The sequence below is a fragment of the Mastomys coucha genome, unplaced genomic scaffold, assembly GCF_008632895.1.
Source record: "Mastomys coucha isolate ucsf_1 unplaced genomic scaffold, UCSF_Mcou_1 pScaffold3, whole genome shotgun sequence".
Taxonomy (NCBI): Eukaryota; Metazoa; Chordata; class Mammalia; order Rodentia; family Muridae; genus Mastomys; species Mastomys coucha.
In genome coordinates, this window is record NW_022196909.1 from 40,316,025 (window position 1) to 40,331,122 (window position 15,098).

The 15,098-nt window shown below is 50.2% G+C and overlaps 1 protein-coding gene across 3 annotated transcripts in view; it reads right to left on the reverse strand.

Moving 5' to 3' along the window:
* Cabin1 (calcineurin binding protein 1) overlaps window positions 1-15,098 on the reverse strand; it is a 115,545-nt gene that overhangs the window by 36,564 nt on the left and 63,883 nt on the right. For all 3 annotated transcript variants that reach the window (XM_031348562.1, XM_031348561.1, XM_031348560.1), the window contains exons 28-29: window positions 12,239-12,570; window positions 1,595-1,708 (exon numbers count right to left, since the gene is read on the reverse strand). In XM_031348562.1, coding sequence (XP_031204422.1) covers window positions 1,595-1,708; window positions 12,239-12,570 — 446 coding nt within the window. The remainder of the gene's footprint in view (window positions 1-1,594; window positions 1,709-12,238; window positions 12,571-15,098) is intronic.

Genomic DNA, 15,098 nt, shown 5'->3' on the forward strand with positions numbered 1-15,098 from the left:
AGATCAAAGGCATTGCAATGATTGCTCACAATCCCAGAACTCGGGGAGGTCGAGGCAGGAGTATCTGAACTTAAAGGTCATCTCTGCATACTCAGGGAGTCTGAGACAGCCTGAGCTAAAGGCCCTGACTTGAGAAAACAAACAATCTAGAAGGCATGGGCTGTGGCAGCAGGACTGCAAGTTAGAGGCCAGTCTGGGCTGTACAGCAAGACGCTATCCTAGGCAGGGGGCAGAAGTCACTTGTACAATACTAGCTTAGCCTGAGCAAGGCCCTGGCTTTGATTATCAGTAGTACAATAAATGATAAATAGGAAGAACACTATAATATAGAGATGCTATTAGGGAGAAAATGAATTGAGAGAGAGAGACAGAGACAGCAAGAGAGAGAGAGAGAGAGAGGAGAGAGAGGGACAGAGAGAGGAGACAGAGCATATGTATAAGGGCAGAACTGCAGGAGTGTATGTGCTTCCATTCCTCATGTATAGACATGCACACTGGCTTATCAAAGGTCTTCAGGAGGACATACGTGGAATAAAGAACCATCCAAGGTGTGAAGCAGGGATATGAGCTGGGCACAGGGGTATGTGGAGTGTTCTTTTTCACAGCAAATTCATTAGTATCATATAATCTGATTACCAATGACACCTACTGCCTGCCTATAAACAATATATAGAGCACAAGTAAGTACCGTGTTCTAGACTGAGTGCCCCAGGCAGGAATTTTAGTTGGGGTACAAACCCCAAACTTACAGTCTGGGAGAAAGGATGAGCCATGGAACTGGGCACTCTTACCACTTGGCTATCTCTCAGTGAGGCCCTGGCACATATGCACCTTAAGGAGGGGGCTCTACCACAGCCCTCCTGCCAGTCAGTACTTTTGTAGGCATATCCTGTCCTTACATTTCTCTCTGAATATCAAGAAATCAGGTAAACAGAAAAGAAACTGAAGCTAAGAGGGTCATGTGACATGCCAAGGCCATCCGGGTGGGACCAGGCAGGCTCAGGGGTGCAAAGGATGGAGAACTAGACTGGAGGTAGAGAGGAGAGATGGCCCACTGCCCCTGGGTAGGGCAGAATACAGGTGGCTAGGCTGGGCTGGCTGTTGCCTTGTAGGGCAAACGTTTTCAGGAGACAGATAGGAGCAGCCCTAGAAGGTGGGTAGTCTCATCCACGACGGCTGTTCTCCTCTCACAGGGAATGGCTACCTGGAAGGACACAGAAGGCCCAGCCTTGGGAAAACTTAGTTTTCAAGTGGAGGGTTAGCCTTAGTGAGAAGCTTCTTGGTGCCCAAGATCATACGAGGGCATGGGCCTGTTCCAGAGCTCTAAGCCTGAAGTCCTCTGGTTGCCTCTGGTTACCTCTATGGCCCCCAAACACCCAGGGCTCTAGAGGACATGTAGAGCTTATCCATGCCTCTCCCTAGTGCCAGAAGTCACTCAGTAATCACAGCCCCTTATCAGTTTTGATTTTCTTGTCAGTGTGCCCATCTGCCCGTCTGCCCTCTGAGGGTGATGCAAACACCTGTCCAGGGTGCATCTCTAGTGAGACGCAGTGGCAGCAAGCAGCCTCAGAAATCAACAAGGCAAAGTACTCACGTTGAAGAAATTGGTCTTGTTCCTCTCGCAGAAGAGCCCCTGTGCAGGCATGTGCTGCAGTTGTTGCCATGGGATACTGCTGCCTAGCAACACATCACGGGCCCACTGGAGGTTCTGGGGAAACAAGAAGTAGGTTGGAAGTGAGTGTGTGGGCTGCTCAGGGTGCCCATGGGAAGGCAGGTGGTCTTCCTCATGGCCGCACTGGAAAACAGCAGCTCTGCAGACCCTGAGCCTCCTACTCCAGGAGGCTCTGGGCAAGAGCTCTGAGCACTGCGCTGCGGCATGCACTTTTGTTGTTGTTCACCATAGCTGACTTAGGAATGTGGCCTTAGATTACATGAGGCAGTGGGCAGAGAGACCTCTCACTTTGCCCAACCCTGAAAAGCTGCCATGTAGACTCAGTGCCCACATTTCCTGGGAACCCCTACTAGCCCTGAATGTAAACACCTCTAGTTTACCAGGAATCCTTACTTACTACATACACTGTGGTAGAGCTGCCTCAGAGGCCTGGGCTTTAGTCACAGTGTTTGGAACCAGGCTCTCTTGGCAATGGGGCTTCTTGTTGCTACTTGTAGCCTCCTGAAAGGGAAGGTGCCTTTGGACCCACGGCCCCCACCCCCACCGCCTCCACCACTGCCGCTGCCGCTACCTCAGGCTTAAAGAGGAAGGGTAGCCACAAAGAAACAGAGCACAGCAGAGCCAGGACAGGCCGGCACATTTAAAGGGAAGGGATAAAACCCAAGATTAGCCTAGCTTGCCCATCGAAGCTGTTAGGGATACAGGAGCCCAGAAATGAAGCTCGAGGAACACACAGCAATGCTCAGTCATGAAACCTGGGTCTTAGTGAAGACTCTGTCGGGCTCTTCTTGATGAGATTCTTAGGCCAGGTGGTTAGTCCCCATGCCTGGTCCAACCAGTCATGCTTAGACATTCACAGAGAATGATACAGAGCACAAGACAGGAGAGCACTTGTGGGGTCTCAGGGAGTTTTGTTTCTGTTTAGTACTGGGGACTGAACACAGGGCCTGCACACAGTGGGTAGCACTCTACACTGAGATACAGCCCAGCCCTTTCTCTACCACTGAGGAATAGCCTAGACCTTTTATTCCTCCTTAATTTTGAGAAACTCACTAAGTTACCCAGGGTGACCTAAACTCTTGGTCCTCTTGCTGATACCCGCTGAGCAAGCACTGGCATTACAGGCATGCACTATCATTCCTGGCTCTTTTTTTTTTTAACTTATTTAAATCAGTAACTTATTTTTGCAGAGCCGGGAGTCAAAACCAGGACCTTGGTCATACAAGGACCACATCTAAACCCCCACCTGTAATTCTAATTCCTCTTGTACTCCCCCTGACTTCCAGAAGCTGGGCACAAAGGAGACCTTTGACCTAGTCTGAAGTCAGTGAAGCAGGTGACACCTGGGCTATGGCTTGCACCAGGGATGAACTATGGCAGGAGTCCAGCTTGTTAACAGAAGAGCGAGGTGTGGCCCCGTGAATCAGAGAAGCACCCTGTGCCTAGCCTGTGGAGACTCCCTGAGGTGAGCCAATCCCAGGAGACCCAAGACATGGACCAGCTCAGTGCTCCACAGGCCTGAAAAAGGTTAGCACAGCACTGTGACACTGAGGGACTTGTCAGCAGTGTCCTGATGACCTGAGTAGCAATAGTCTGAGGAGGGAAGGAGACAGACCACGGCTCAGGAAACAGTGGCCATCACCTCCTTAAGAAACCAAGGTGAGAGAGAAGACATCCTTTTGGCTGGGAATCGGAGAGCAGAGCTGGCATGGTGTGGGGGAGGAGGTGGCCGCCTTGCTAGGCTGCTTGCCTCTGAGGCTGTAGGATGAGGCTCCGCACTCCTTCCTGACTCATAAAGGGGCAGCGAGAGACGTTTCCCAGTGCCTGTGAAGAATGCAGCAAACACTGCCTGCCAAACTCAACTTGGACGGGGCTCTGCACTCTAGCGGAAAGCACATTCTCCAGTTGTTCAGGTCGCAAAGACAGGCATGAACTCAGACTGATGGAGAAGCTCAACATGTACAGAGGCTCCAGGGAGCTCCCAGCTAATCTCCTCCTGAGGCCCAGAGGGGAGCTCAAAGGGCTCAGCAAGCTGTCAGGAGCCTCGGCTGGTGGCACCCAGTGAGGGCTGGAGACAGGTGGCACCCAGTGAGGGCTGGAGACAGGTGGCACCCCAGTGAGGGCTGGCAGGTGGCACCCCAGTGAGGGCTGGAGACAGGTGGCACCCAGTGAAGGCTGGAGAGAGGTGGCACCCAGTGAAGGCTGGAGACAGGTGGCACCCAGTGAGGGCTGGAGACAGGTGGCACCCAGTGAGGGCTGGGGACAGGTGGCACCCCAGTGAGGGCTGGGGACAGGTGGCCTCTTGTTGGGCCTCTTTCTTCCCTGCAGTACTCTAGTGTGGGACTCTCAAGGTGAGAGTGGGTGGTAACTTGGGCAGGGTGAGCTCAGCATGGTGATTCCTTGTGAGGTACAGAACTCCCACTTTACAACAAGAACACTGAGGCCAAGGAAAGTTTAAGAGCTTGCCCATGTTCCCTGACCCAGGACGAGGCAGCTATCTGTGAGAAGAATGAAAGATGAGTGGATTTTGGGCTTTCAGAAAATGGAAGGCACTGGGCCTCGGCCAACTGAATAGTCTGAGGTGCAATGGCAGGAAGCAGCAGAAACTAGAGGGAGGGAGGCTCCTCATGTGCCCAGAATAAAGAACTAGGAGACTCTGGAGTAGTTTGAAAGCAAGAAGAAGCTGAGGTGGCTGCTTCAGCTACCCACAAGACCAGTGCCAGTCTTGGACTGACCTGGACTGCTGAGTGTCTGCTAACTTGTTCCAAACTCCTATCACTTCAATACACTATACACCAGGCTGGCTGCCACAGTTACCAGGGCCTTGAGACTCCCCCCTTGCATAGGAAGTGAAGCCTTGGGTGGGGCAGCCTCCATCTCTCCCTGTACCTTCTAACCTCACACAGAGTGGTCACCTCACCCTGGCCTCAGAACCACATACCACTGCTGTGTGGATGACCTAGATGATGTCCTGTGCCTGTGTCTCTTTCACTGATCAGAAAACCAGTGACAGTGGTCCTACAGAAAAGGCTGGGCTCCTAGAGGCCTATAGGTAAACAGCCAGCAGAGGTGGAAGTAATACCATTTGGACTGCACAGTGACTGCTGCCCAGCCTGTGTGACAGTTTCCAGGAGGGCAGCTAGGAGCCTCAGCTGGGCTCAACACTTCACCTGACCGTACCCTAGGTGATGGCTTAGAAGTAACTCATGGCTTCCAGGACACATAAAAGAATCAGAGCTGGAGTGAAGAGATCTGGAGTGAAGAGAGCTGGAGTGGAGAAGGCCCTCTGCAGCCTGAGAACAGTCTCCTAAGCTATGGGGAGCCACAGCTGCCACCATATATATATATATATATATATATATATATATATATATATATGTATATGTATATGTATATGTATATGTATATGTATATGTATATGTATATGTGTGTATGTATATATATATGTGTGCACATATAATATATTGAACATCTGGTCTCCAGCCAGAGCAGAGAGCATTGAGATAAACAAGCCTTAGTTGGAAAAGCTGTGTGCCTCTAGTTTGTGATGCAAGCTGGCACGATTTTCCCGCAGTCTATTATGCTTTGCCACGTAGCTGATGCTGATTGGGACCAGGGAAAGTATTTAACCCACAAGGGCTGGGGGCTGGAGATAGATAGTAAGTAAGATGTAATAGATAGGAGTAAGTATGTAGATATATAAGTAAGATGTATGTAAGAATTAGGAGTAAGTATGTAGGGAATAGTAAGTAAGATGTGATAATAGTGAATAAGTATGTATAGATAGGAGTAAGTATGTAAGATGTATGTAAGAATAGGAGTGAGTAAGATAGAAGTAAGTAGTAAGGATAGAAGTAAGATGTATGTAAGAATAGAAGTAAGATGTATGTAGTAAGATGTAGGGGATAGGAGTAAGTAGGAAATAGGAGTAAATAAGAAAGTAGAAAGATGTAACTAGTAAGATGTAAGAAGATATAAAAGACTATAAAAGAAGCTAGCTAGAGAAGAAGTAAAAATGAAGGTTCCTGATTAAACTGCATGGAGAAGAGCTCGTGTTTGCCTTTTTATGTCCAGCTGGAACGGAAAAAGGCGCCCGACACTAAGCATTCGGACAACTGGTCGGAGCCCTTGAAGGACCAGGCTCCAGGGCCAGGGGAGGGGCTAGAGCTGGAATGGCTGCCTCCAGCTGGTAAGGGATGCTGGAGGTAGGGACAGTCACAAAGCCAGGGCACATCTGTCTGAAGAGTCAAGTAATATAAAGGATTTCTCTCTCTCGCGCTCTCTCTCTCTCTATCTCTCTCTCTCTCTCTTCTCTCCCCTCCCCTCTCTCTCCCCCCCTCTGTCTCTCTCTCTCCTTCCCTCCCTCCCTCCCTCCCTCCCTCCCTCCCTCCCTCCCTCTAGACCAGTGGTTCTCAACCTTCCTAGTGCTGTGACCCTTTAATACAGCTCCTCACACTGTGGTAACATCCAACCATAAAATTATTTCATTGCTACTTCATAACTGTAATTTTGCTATTTTGTTTCTAATTTTGCTACTCTGTAATTTTGCTACTTTGTTATGAACTCGAATGTAAATATCTGATATGTGACTCCCATAGGGGCTGCGACCCACAGGTTGAGAGCCACTGTTGTATACTCATCAAGAATTTCCTGGGAGTAAAGTCACAAGACAAGAATGCGGCCAAATCCTAGACCTGGCAGACTTAAAAAAATCAATTTTGATCTTTTTAATTATTAAAAAAAGTGATAAACATTTCCATATTTAGAAAAAGAATTGAACTGATGAAATAAACTGTGTTCCATTCACCCAAGAAAGCGTGGTCTGGACATTAAAGTGGTCGTAATTAAGGAGCTTGTATGCACAAGAGCAGAAGCAGAACTGAAGTATGCCATGTGCAAACACAACAGGCATCACCCACAGCACGCAGACAGGGTGCAAGGCTGGACCCTGTCACTCCAGCACCCAGCGGGCTGAGGCAAGAGGCTCCTGAGTTCCAGGGCAACCCTGGCTCCCTAGTAAGAGCCTATCTCTGAGAGTGGGAAAAATAAAAGGCAATCCTCCCGTTATTCCTGGGGAAATTATTCAGTGGGGGAGATATTCTCCCTGACTCTGTGCCCCGTGGGGTCACCAAGCATAGCTCCTTAGAGGCTAGGCCCAGCTCTGAGGTGGCCAGCCTCTGGGGAACGCTATGGACTGCCTCACACCCCCTCACAGTCTGTCCTACTCTCCCTTCAGGCCCTTCAAGGCTGGATCCTGCTAAGTCTCCAAAGGGCCAGAGCTGCTTCCTCCCTCTTCAGCCTAAGGCCACGCAATGCCCAGCCTCCATGCCCCATCACAGTGTCTTTAGCCTCACTTCCTACAATGTCCTGAAAATGTCTATTGCATGACTGGGCCCCCGTGAGCTGTGATCAGAATCCCTTCAGCTCTCTTCCTACCCAGTTTCTGCCAGGCCCAATCTGAAGTCAAGTAGGGTGTGCAACTATACCAACTACTTACTCTGACCTCCTCATGGGTCTCAGGACTCTGTTGCTTGATTTACAACTTTGGTTGAAAGGCTTTCTCTGACCTTTCTGTCTAAATAGCCATATTACCCTTCCCATTCCCTTATGCAGCTTATTTCTTCCCTGACTTCACGAGCTGCTAGGAGATGTGCCTCAACTCCCTGACAATCAGTGGGCACACCTGAGAGCTTTGTTGTGACCCCCAACTCCTCAAGAGGGTCGACCACATGGAAATTTACCACATGGTCACCTCAGTAGACAGAGGATGATCAAAGAACCCATCTAAATACACAGAAAACAGACCAGAGGAGCACATTAAAATGAAACCAGTCTGCCAAGTCCATGGGTCATGGGACATTTATGGGGAGTGTTCTACTTTCCAAGCTTAAAGAATTTTGTTTGTAACAGATGCTGCTGTTTAAAGCCCTTCAGACTTGTATGTCTCCATCCCTCTGTGGGAGTAAGAACTGGAAAAACAGCAGCCTTCCTGGGGCAATGCACCTTACCTCCTCTGGCCCCCACGGTTCAAAGGACTCTTCACACCAGAGGGTAGACAGACTTGCACAATCAGGGGTCCAAAGTTGAGCAAGGAGCACTGGCGTCTCAGTACTAGCGAGGCTGAAGCAGAAGGCTGGTCACGGGTTTGAGGCTAGCTTGAGCTACAGGCTTCTTATCTAACAAGGTGTACGTAAGAAGTTCCAGGCCATACTGAGCCACAGGGCGAGACCCTCTTCTCCAGTCCAAATCACCCCAAGAGATGCCATGTTGGAAAAGGAATCAACTCTGTGCACTCTTCCCCTCCCTACTCCCCAACTGACACAAGCTGAAGTTATTTAGGAAGAAAAATCACAGTTAGGAAAATGCCTTCATTAGATTGCCTGTAGGTAGGTCTGTGGGGGCATTTTTTGCTGCTGCGGGAGGGCCCAGCTCACCATGCACAGCATTATCACCAGACACATGGTCCTCCATGACTTCTTGTCAGTTCCTGTTCTGACTTCGCTCAGTGATAGATTGTGACCTGAGAGTTGTAGGCTGAAATAAACCCTAGTTAAGACAGAAATTAATACCAGAGTATAGAGTTGCTGTGGCAGACCTGGCCATGTTTTGGAGAGGACTATGGAAGAGTCTGAAACTTAGGGCTAGAAAAGTTGTGTGTGCTCAAAGCTCAGTGGGCTGTGCTGTGAGGTCTTGGAACACAATGCTGAGAGCACTGCAGATAATGCAGGCCAGGCTCATGAAGTAAACCTCATGAAGGAAGCAAAGACTCTACTGTACCCTTTATGTGATATTTTTGTATTATGAGTATGTGTTTCTGATCAGCAGGGCTGATAAACTGGCTATGGTTATCAGGAGACAGGACCACCAACATGAAACCCTTGCTGTGCCAGGACAGTTGATAGTGGAGATACTGATCAGCTAGGGCTGAAGAATCAACGGTGGCTAGCTTACGTCACTGAAGACAACATCCTCCAGGTTCATTCACATTGGTACAGGACTGCCCTTCTTTAAAGACTGAAGAACATCCCACACCAGTATTACCTATAGATTTTTATTACACTTGGAACTGGGACATGTATATCACCACCTTTGTTTGTTTACTTGGCTCCAGGGTCCATTTGTATCAGCTGCTCTGCACTGGCCTGCTAAGAGTACTTATCGCAAAAACTGAAGGGCCTCAGCTCCAGGACAACATGGCAAAGGTAGTCATTCTCTCCTTTCATCCAGACCCCTAATTGATGAGGGTAGGAGCCCAAATGATAAGATCCTTATAGAACATGCCCTCTTCTCCTGGGCTTTTCCCCTGGGCTGGGAGGTTTCTCTGAGTACAGACTGATAGCTCTGGACCTGACATCCTAGTGAAAAGTGTGACCCTGGAGATGCGAGCCATTGTGGCTGTGTGCACAAGCCATCATCCCTAGCTAAGGGTTAGGGCTTAGGCTCTCTGGCCCACAGTGTAGCTCAATAGAGCTTTCCCTCACATAGTAAAGTCAGTCTTGGGTGGGAGGACAGTCGCACATAAGCATCAAGGATCCCTCAGGAGCAGACTAGCCCTTGGCAACTGTTCCAGGCACAGTCCACAGTTCCAGGCCTTGTTGCAGGGTGTGGGGTGGGCAAGAGCTACAGAGATGCAAATAAGAGAGACGGGCCTGTCTAAGAGGAAAGGACAGCCATTAACCACCCACAGCCATTATTACAATAATTCTGTGTCTCACCACCTATTTCCTTCAACAAAACAGCCCTGAGCCTCCAAGGGTGCCCACCCACAGTGCCTGGGTCTAGACCTGGGGGCCTCTTCAGAGCGCGCACTGAGGCAATGACTGCACCTGGAAGGACATGTGAAAGATCTAAGGGTCAACAGCAGCTAACTGCCCAAGCCGGAGAAGCTCTGCCTGTTGGATCCCAAAGTAGACAGACACCTGACAGGCCAGTAGGCCACTGAGCCACAAATCAGCAACAGGAAAATGTCACTGCTAAGCCTATAGGTAAGATTTAAAAACAAAAACAAAAATAGGAAACAAGAACCAAAAACCAGGGTGGCTGTCAAAGAGACTTTGCACACATTAGAAAGCGTTTGTTACCAAACGGCTATGTGTGGGAAGAGGTCAGTGCTTGCCAGTCAGCGTCTCTGAATTAGGCAGCTACAGTGAGCTGTGCTCCATCATGGAAGACCTGGCAGAGCTGGCATCTAAGACTCACCCTCTAACAGAGGTTACGCCCTCAGCAGCGGGAAGGTATTCATTCAGACACTCAGTAGAGCCTGGTGCTAATCTCTCATTCAGGTTATAGATGGCAACTGGTGTTCAGCAAAGGCCTGTCGAAGCAGCTCACAAAAGCTCCCCAACAGTAGAGGCAGCCAGCCCAGGGACATGGTCAGGGTCCAGAGCATACCAGTCATCCTAGAAATACTCAACGTACACCTGGCTTTCTACAGTGCCATCTCCACAGGAAGTCTAACATTGAGAAGTGAGTGTCTGCCCCAGAGGCGATCTCTTGGAATCATGGCCAGCGTTCCATTTCCACAAATCAAGAAACCCAATCTAGAATTTGGCTAAGAAAAGAGTCAGCAGAAACTAATGGCTATGGCTGGGTTGACTGGATCCATATGCATGATCCACTGGAGAAAGACACAAATGACCCAGGGACAATCATGGGACGAGTACAAGGGAGAACATCACACTTGGTTCCACCATTCAGCCCTGGTAAATTAGAAGCCCAGGTCCCCAGATGCAAAGTAATAAGGCCTGCAGGCAGAGCCCTGATTACCATCGTCTGCCCACAGGAGGCAGAAGTAGTATCAGGCCTGAGAGGGTTTCTGATTTTAGAGTATGGAATTAGGGTTCTCTCCTTCCCCCACCCTTCTCCCCTCTTCTGTGTCTTCTTTCCTCCCTCATCCCTCCGCCTCAAACTCAAACTCCCTGTAACTAAGGATAGCCTTGATCTTAGACTACTCCTGCATCTACCTCTCAATGGCGGGGATAGCAGGAGTACACCTCTGACCCTGCTTGTATTTACTTAATTCTGACATCAACACGACTTTGAAATATCTATTTTACAACTCTCATCCAAAGAAGGGGATGGCATTATTCAACAATGCCTAGTGCATGCTAAACACTCCACAGGCCAGCACCCTTAGGACAGAAAGAAAGTCTTTAGCAGGACATAAAAGCTTGGGGGTGGGGGGCAGTGCTGTATGACAACTCAGACTCTTCTCCGATCCACCTGCATCCTCTTCTTGCCTTCCCTGGGGAACAATCCATACCAACCACTCTGCATCCCACATCCTGTGTCAGTCTTTGCTGGGGAAGGCATATGAGAGCAAGAGCTGTCCATGCTGAGCAGGGCGGCAGGCTGGGGACTATGGAGGGCTGATGACTGACAGTTTCTTCCCCAGGACTTGAGAGGCTCTGTACTTAAGCTCTGCTGTTCCTCACAGCGGAGAGTGTTACCACAAGTGACTAAAGCAGTGAAGACAACAGCTAGACCCCTGTGTCCAGAGTCTGGTGCATAGAGGTAAGGTCCACTGACAAAAGTAGGCCAGGTAGTGAGTGAATGGGGTCAGCAGCAACGGGCAAGGGCAGCTAGGCAAGCCAGTCGGTTGTTTGATTTACAGAGAATGACAGTAATGATCTTTTCCTCCCCAGGTCTGCTGAGGCTAATTTCACCCACTGTGCTTTTAGAAAATTGTCTAAGCTACATGAACACGTCAGTCACTGCAGGGACAAGGAACAACCAGTGCCAAGCCAGGGTCTGTTTCCCTGGACAACTACACTGCTTAGTTCTTCAACCATGCAGAATGTGGTGGGGCCCAGAACAGGGGCAGCAGTGAATCAGGAGTCAAGTAAAGGCAGGTCTCACAGCTAAAGTGTATAAACCACCCTGTGCTCTTTCTGGCCCTCAGCACACAGCCCTCTCCTGGGCCGCTGGGGCGGACTGGCTACCTTTCCTCCCTCAAGCCTTACCTGCCGCCCCTCACACTAAGATCCTAGGCTCCACAGAGCTACAGCAGCACTGCACTGCTCTGCATCCTGCTAGCCTCTCTGTCATGCTGGTCACAACAGTGCTGCTCCACTTGCTCATGTGTGTATTTTTAACCTGAGTATATCTCTGAAGGAACAGGCACCAGGTAGGAGACCTCTCCCTGTCGCCTCTTGAATGACGAGTGACTTATGGAAAAGAAGGTCACTGGTCCTTCCTCCAGTCCGCCTGGGAAGCCCCGGGAGCACTGACAACTAGGGCACAACTGCTGCTTTCTAAAGAGCTGAGGGAGGCTGTCAGCACCCAACATCTGGGAAGCAGGGGCTTTAAAGACGGATCTGGCAGCTGTACCCACGAGGCGAGCCCAGGGCAGGTGACAGCAACGAGGCCTCTATTCCAGGGAGCGCTGGACCACACTGGACCGGCTCTGGCTCTGCAGCTCTTCTTCCCATCCCTCCCAGATGAGTTACCTAAGCCCTGACTTCAAAGTTCCAGTCTGTTTTGGTTCTGCCTGTGAACCTTCCAGTACACCTGTCTGGATGAGGCAGCTACCATCATATCCAACATCCCTCTCCAGGCCCTTCTTACCCGGTGAGTCTTGCTGTAGGTGTAGAGAAAGGCCAGGCGGTACAGACTCTTGTAGTGCTGCGGGAAGCGGCTCAAGCACAGGCAGAAGGAGGAGATGCACTGCTCTGTAAGGAACTGGCGCTGCTCCTCAGCACCTGCTGGCAGCCCCTGGGGAAAAGCCACTGGCTCCGCTAGGGGATCACTCCTCTTCTTCCCATCCCACAAAGGAGGTGTGGACGCTGGGGGCTTGCTGGGGATGTAAGCAGAGGCTGAGGAGTCTGCCCCAGGCTTCTGGACGCTTTGCTCTACCACACGGAAGGCCTCTGTGCTCTCCAAGGACTCCTCAGGTTTCCCTTCAAGTAAAGGAAGACAGAGTCACTTGGTTTTGAGCTCTTTTTTATTCAACAGCCTATCAAAAATAACAGAACACCTCAGTAAGGTGACAGGGACAGCTGGGTTGATACCCATGCTCAATGGGCAATGGACCCAGCAATGGGAGATATAGGGCCCTGTATATAGGGCTCTGGCTCGACGCCTACTGGCTATGGCCACATAGGCTCCTGCCCCAAGAAACAGGAGGTGCCATCTGGCTTCTAGCAGAGGGCCCAGAGGCGACAGAGGAGGAGCTCCAAGCTAGGCTGTGGCTCCTACCTAGTGAGTGGCGGCATAGGTGCTATTAGGGATGGTCTAGGTACACAAGAAAGCAGCCCACGGAGGGAGGCAACATCACTACTGCTAGTCAAGTAGCCAGGAAAAGGCTTGGGCAAGTGAAATACCTGTTCTACTGGTAGCAAGTGCCTCAGCCTACAGTCTACCCGACACTCCTCTGGGGCTGCTGCATATGTGCATGTGTTTATGCATGGCCCTACTTGAGAAGTCCAGTACCTCAACAGTCAGCCCTGCTCCTCGGGCAGCATGGGGGAGCCTCATACCACCCTTCTAAGGCACAGCCTAGTTGGCTAACCAAGGAGGAGGGTCTCTGGCCCAGGGAGCAGGTCAGGTGGCTTTTGGCCCACTGTGTTTGGCATATCCTGTACGGCCTGTCTAGGAAAGGGAGCTAGTATTGCCTATTTAGAAGGTAATCTGCACTATGTACAGGGGAGGCCGGACCATAGCTGAAACCTAATATGGCAAAATCAAGAAGACAAGGACCAAGACTCCAAGTCCTTCACAGCAAGTCCCAGCATAACTAGGCAGACCGCAGGTATGTGGTAAGGCTGACTACTGCTGTTCTTTTGTGTCAAGGAAAGAGGTGAGCAGTCACTCTATGTACCCATCAGCTCCCTGCTATCCCAGCTCCCCAGAACACCTCCTTTCCACTGCCACTTCAGTTGGGCACACGCTGATGCTCTCCACTCAGTGTTTCCTCTCTCGGGTCTTCCCACCCAAGGTAGAATTTGTAGAGGACTGTTTCCTTCCCTGGAGCCTTGAGCTTAGTAGGGCTATTCTTGTTTTGCAGTGTTAGAGATAAAGCCCAGGGTATATCACACCAGCTCCCACCCCAACACCTGAACAAACAGAGCCTATAACTGGAGCATTCTAACCCAGTGCTTGCCATAAAGACCCAGTTTTAGGACTCGTGACTGGATGAGTGTCACAAGTCCTAAAGGGTCTTTGCTGCCACATTGTCATGCTGCCACCTCCTCTCTTGTGGCTTAGGTTGCTCTCTGGACCCCTAGTTTTGAGCTAGCACCCATCTTGCCAGGATTACCATCATCTTGCTGGCAAGCATTTCAGGTTTCTGTGTTCCAAATGTGGCTCAACACAAGCAGTGGGAACAATGGCTAAGAGCCCAGCCTGAGACTCTGGGAAGGATGATCCAGCCTGGGTCAGGGATCAGGGATCAGGGGTCAAAGATGACACTCAATGCTCAGACATAGAGTCTCAGAACAGCATTTACGGAAAGCAGGCAGAGTGGAGGAATGAATCCAGTTTAGTATACACATCTGAAGGACCAAAGGAAATGGCGATCTCTGACAGTTACAACTCAGTTGCTTAGAGTTCTGGGTGGCCCAAGAGGTCTAGGAAAGATGAGGTGAGCTGCCTCACCCCAGCATGCACTCTCAGGATGTCAAGGAATAACCCAATACCAGCAGCATGAAGATGGTTACAGTGCTCCCACCCCAAGGTGAGGAGACACACTGCCACGCAGCCTAAACTGGGTCTTTATGGTAAGAACTGGCTTAGAATGCTTCCAGTTACAGGCTCTATCTACTTGTTTTCTGGGAAGGGTGGAAAGAACATTGCTGAACACCAGGCACAGACCTGTCAACCACAGACAATGCCACTATCGACCAGAAAGTAGGCCATGTATGGCCACAGTATTCACTGCATGGTCTCAGTGTTCACTGCATGGGCTACGCTGGTTACTGATAATTTCTACTTTGGATTTTACATACTACAGAGTGAGCTTCTGCTTAAGTACTGAAATTATAAAGACTGGTTCGTCCTCCCTCCCTCCCTTTCTCCCCCCTTCTCTTTCTCTTTCTCTCCCTCCCTCCCCCTCCCTTTCTCTCTCTCCCTCCCCCCATACACACATACACACACACACACACACACACACACACACACACACACACACACACACACACTGTGTGGTTTGAGAAAGCAGATCCTGTTCCCATCAGTACCCACTGCCTGAGGTGGACCTGGATGTATCACAGTCTGCTCTTCAGTGGGCACCAAATGTGTGAACAAGGGCTGGAGGCCATGCTATGTAAGGACTGGAGGAAGCAGCAGGTTGGTGGTAGGGCTGCCCAGAAGGATGGGTCTGGAAGGTCAGGAGGGTACAGTAGATTTCAGCAGGCACTGTCTTGTGGCTCAGGCTTTCTCAGAGAGGCTGAGAGCTACTTGTGGGCTAAAAGTACAGCTCAGAGGCAGA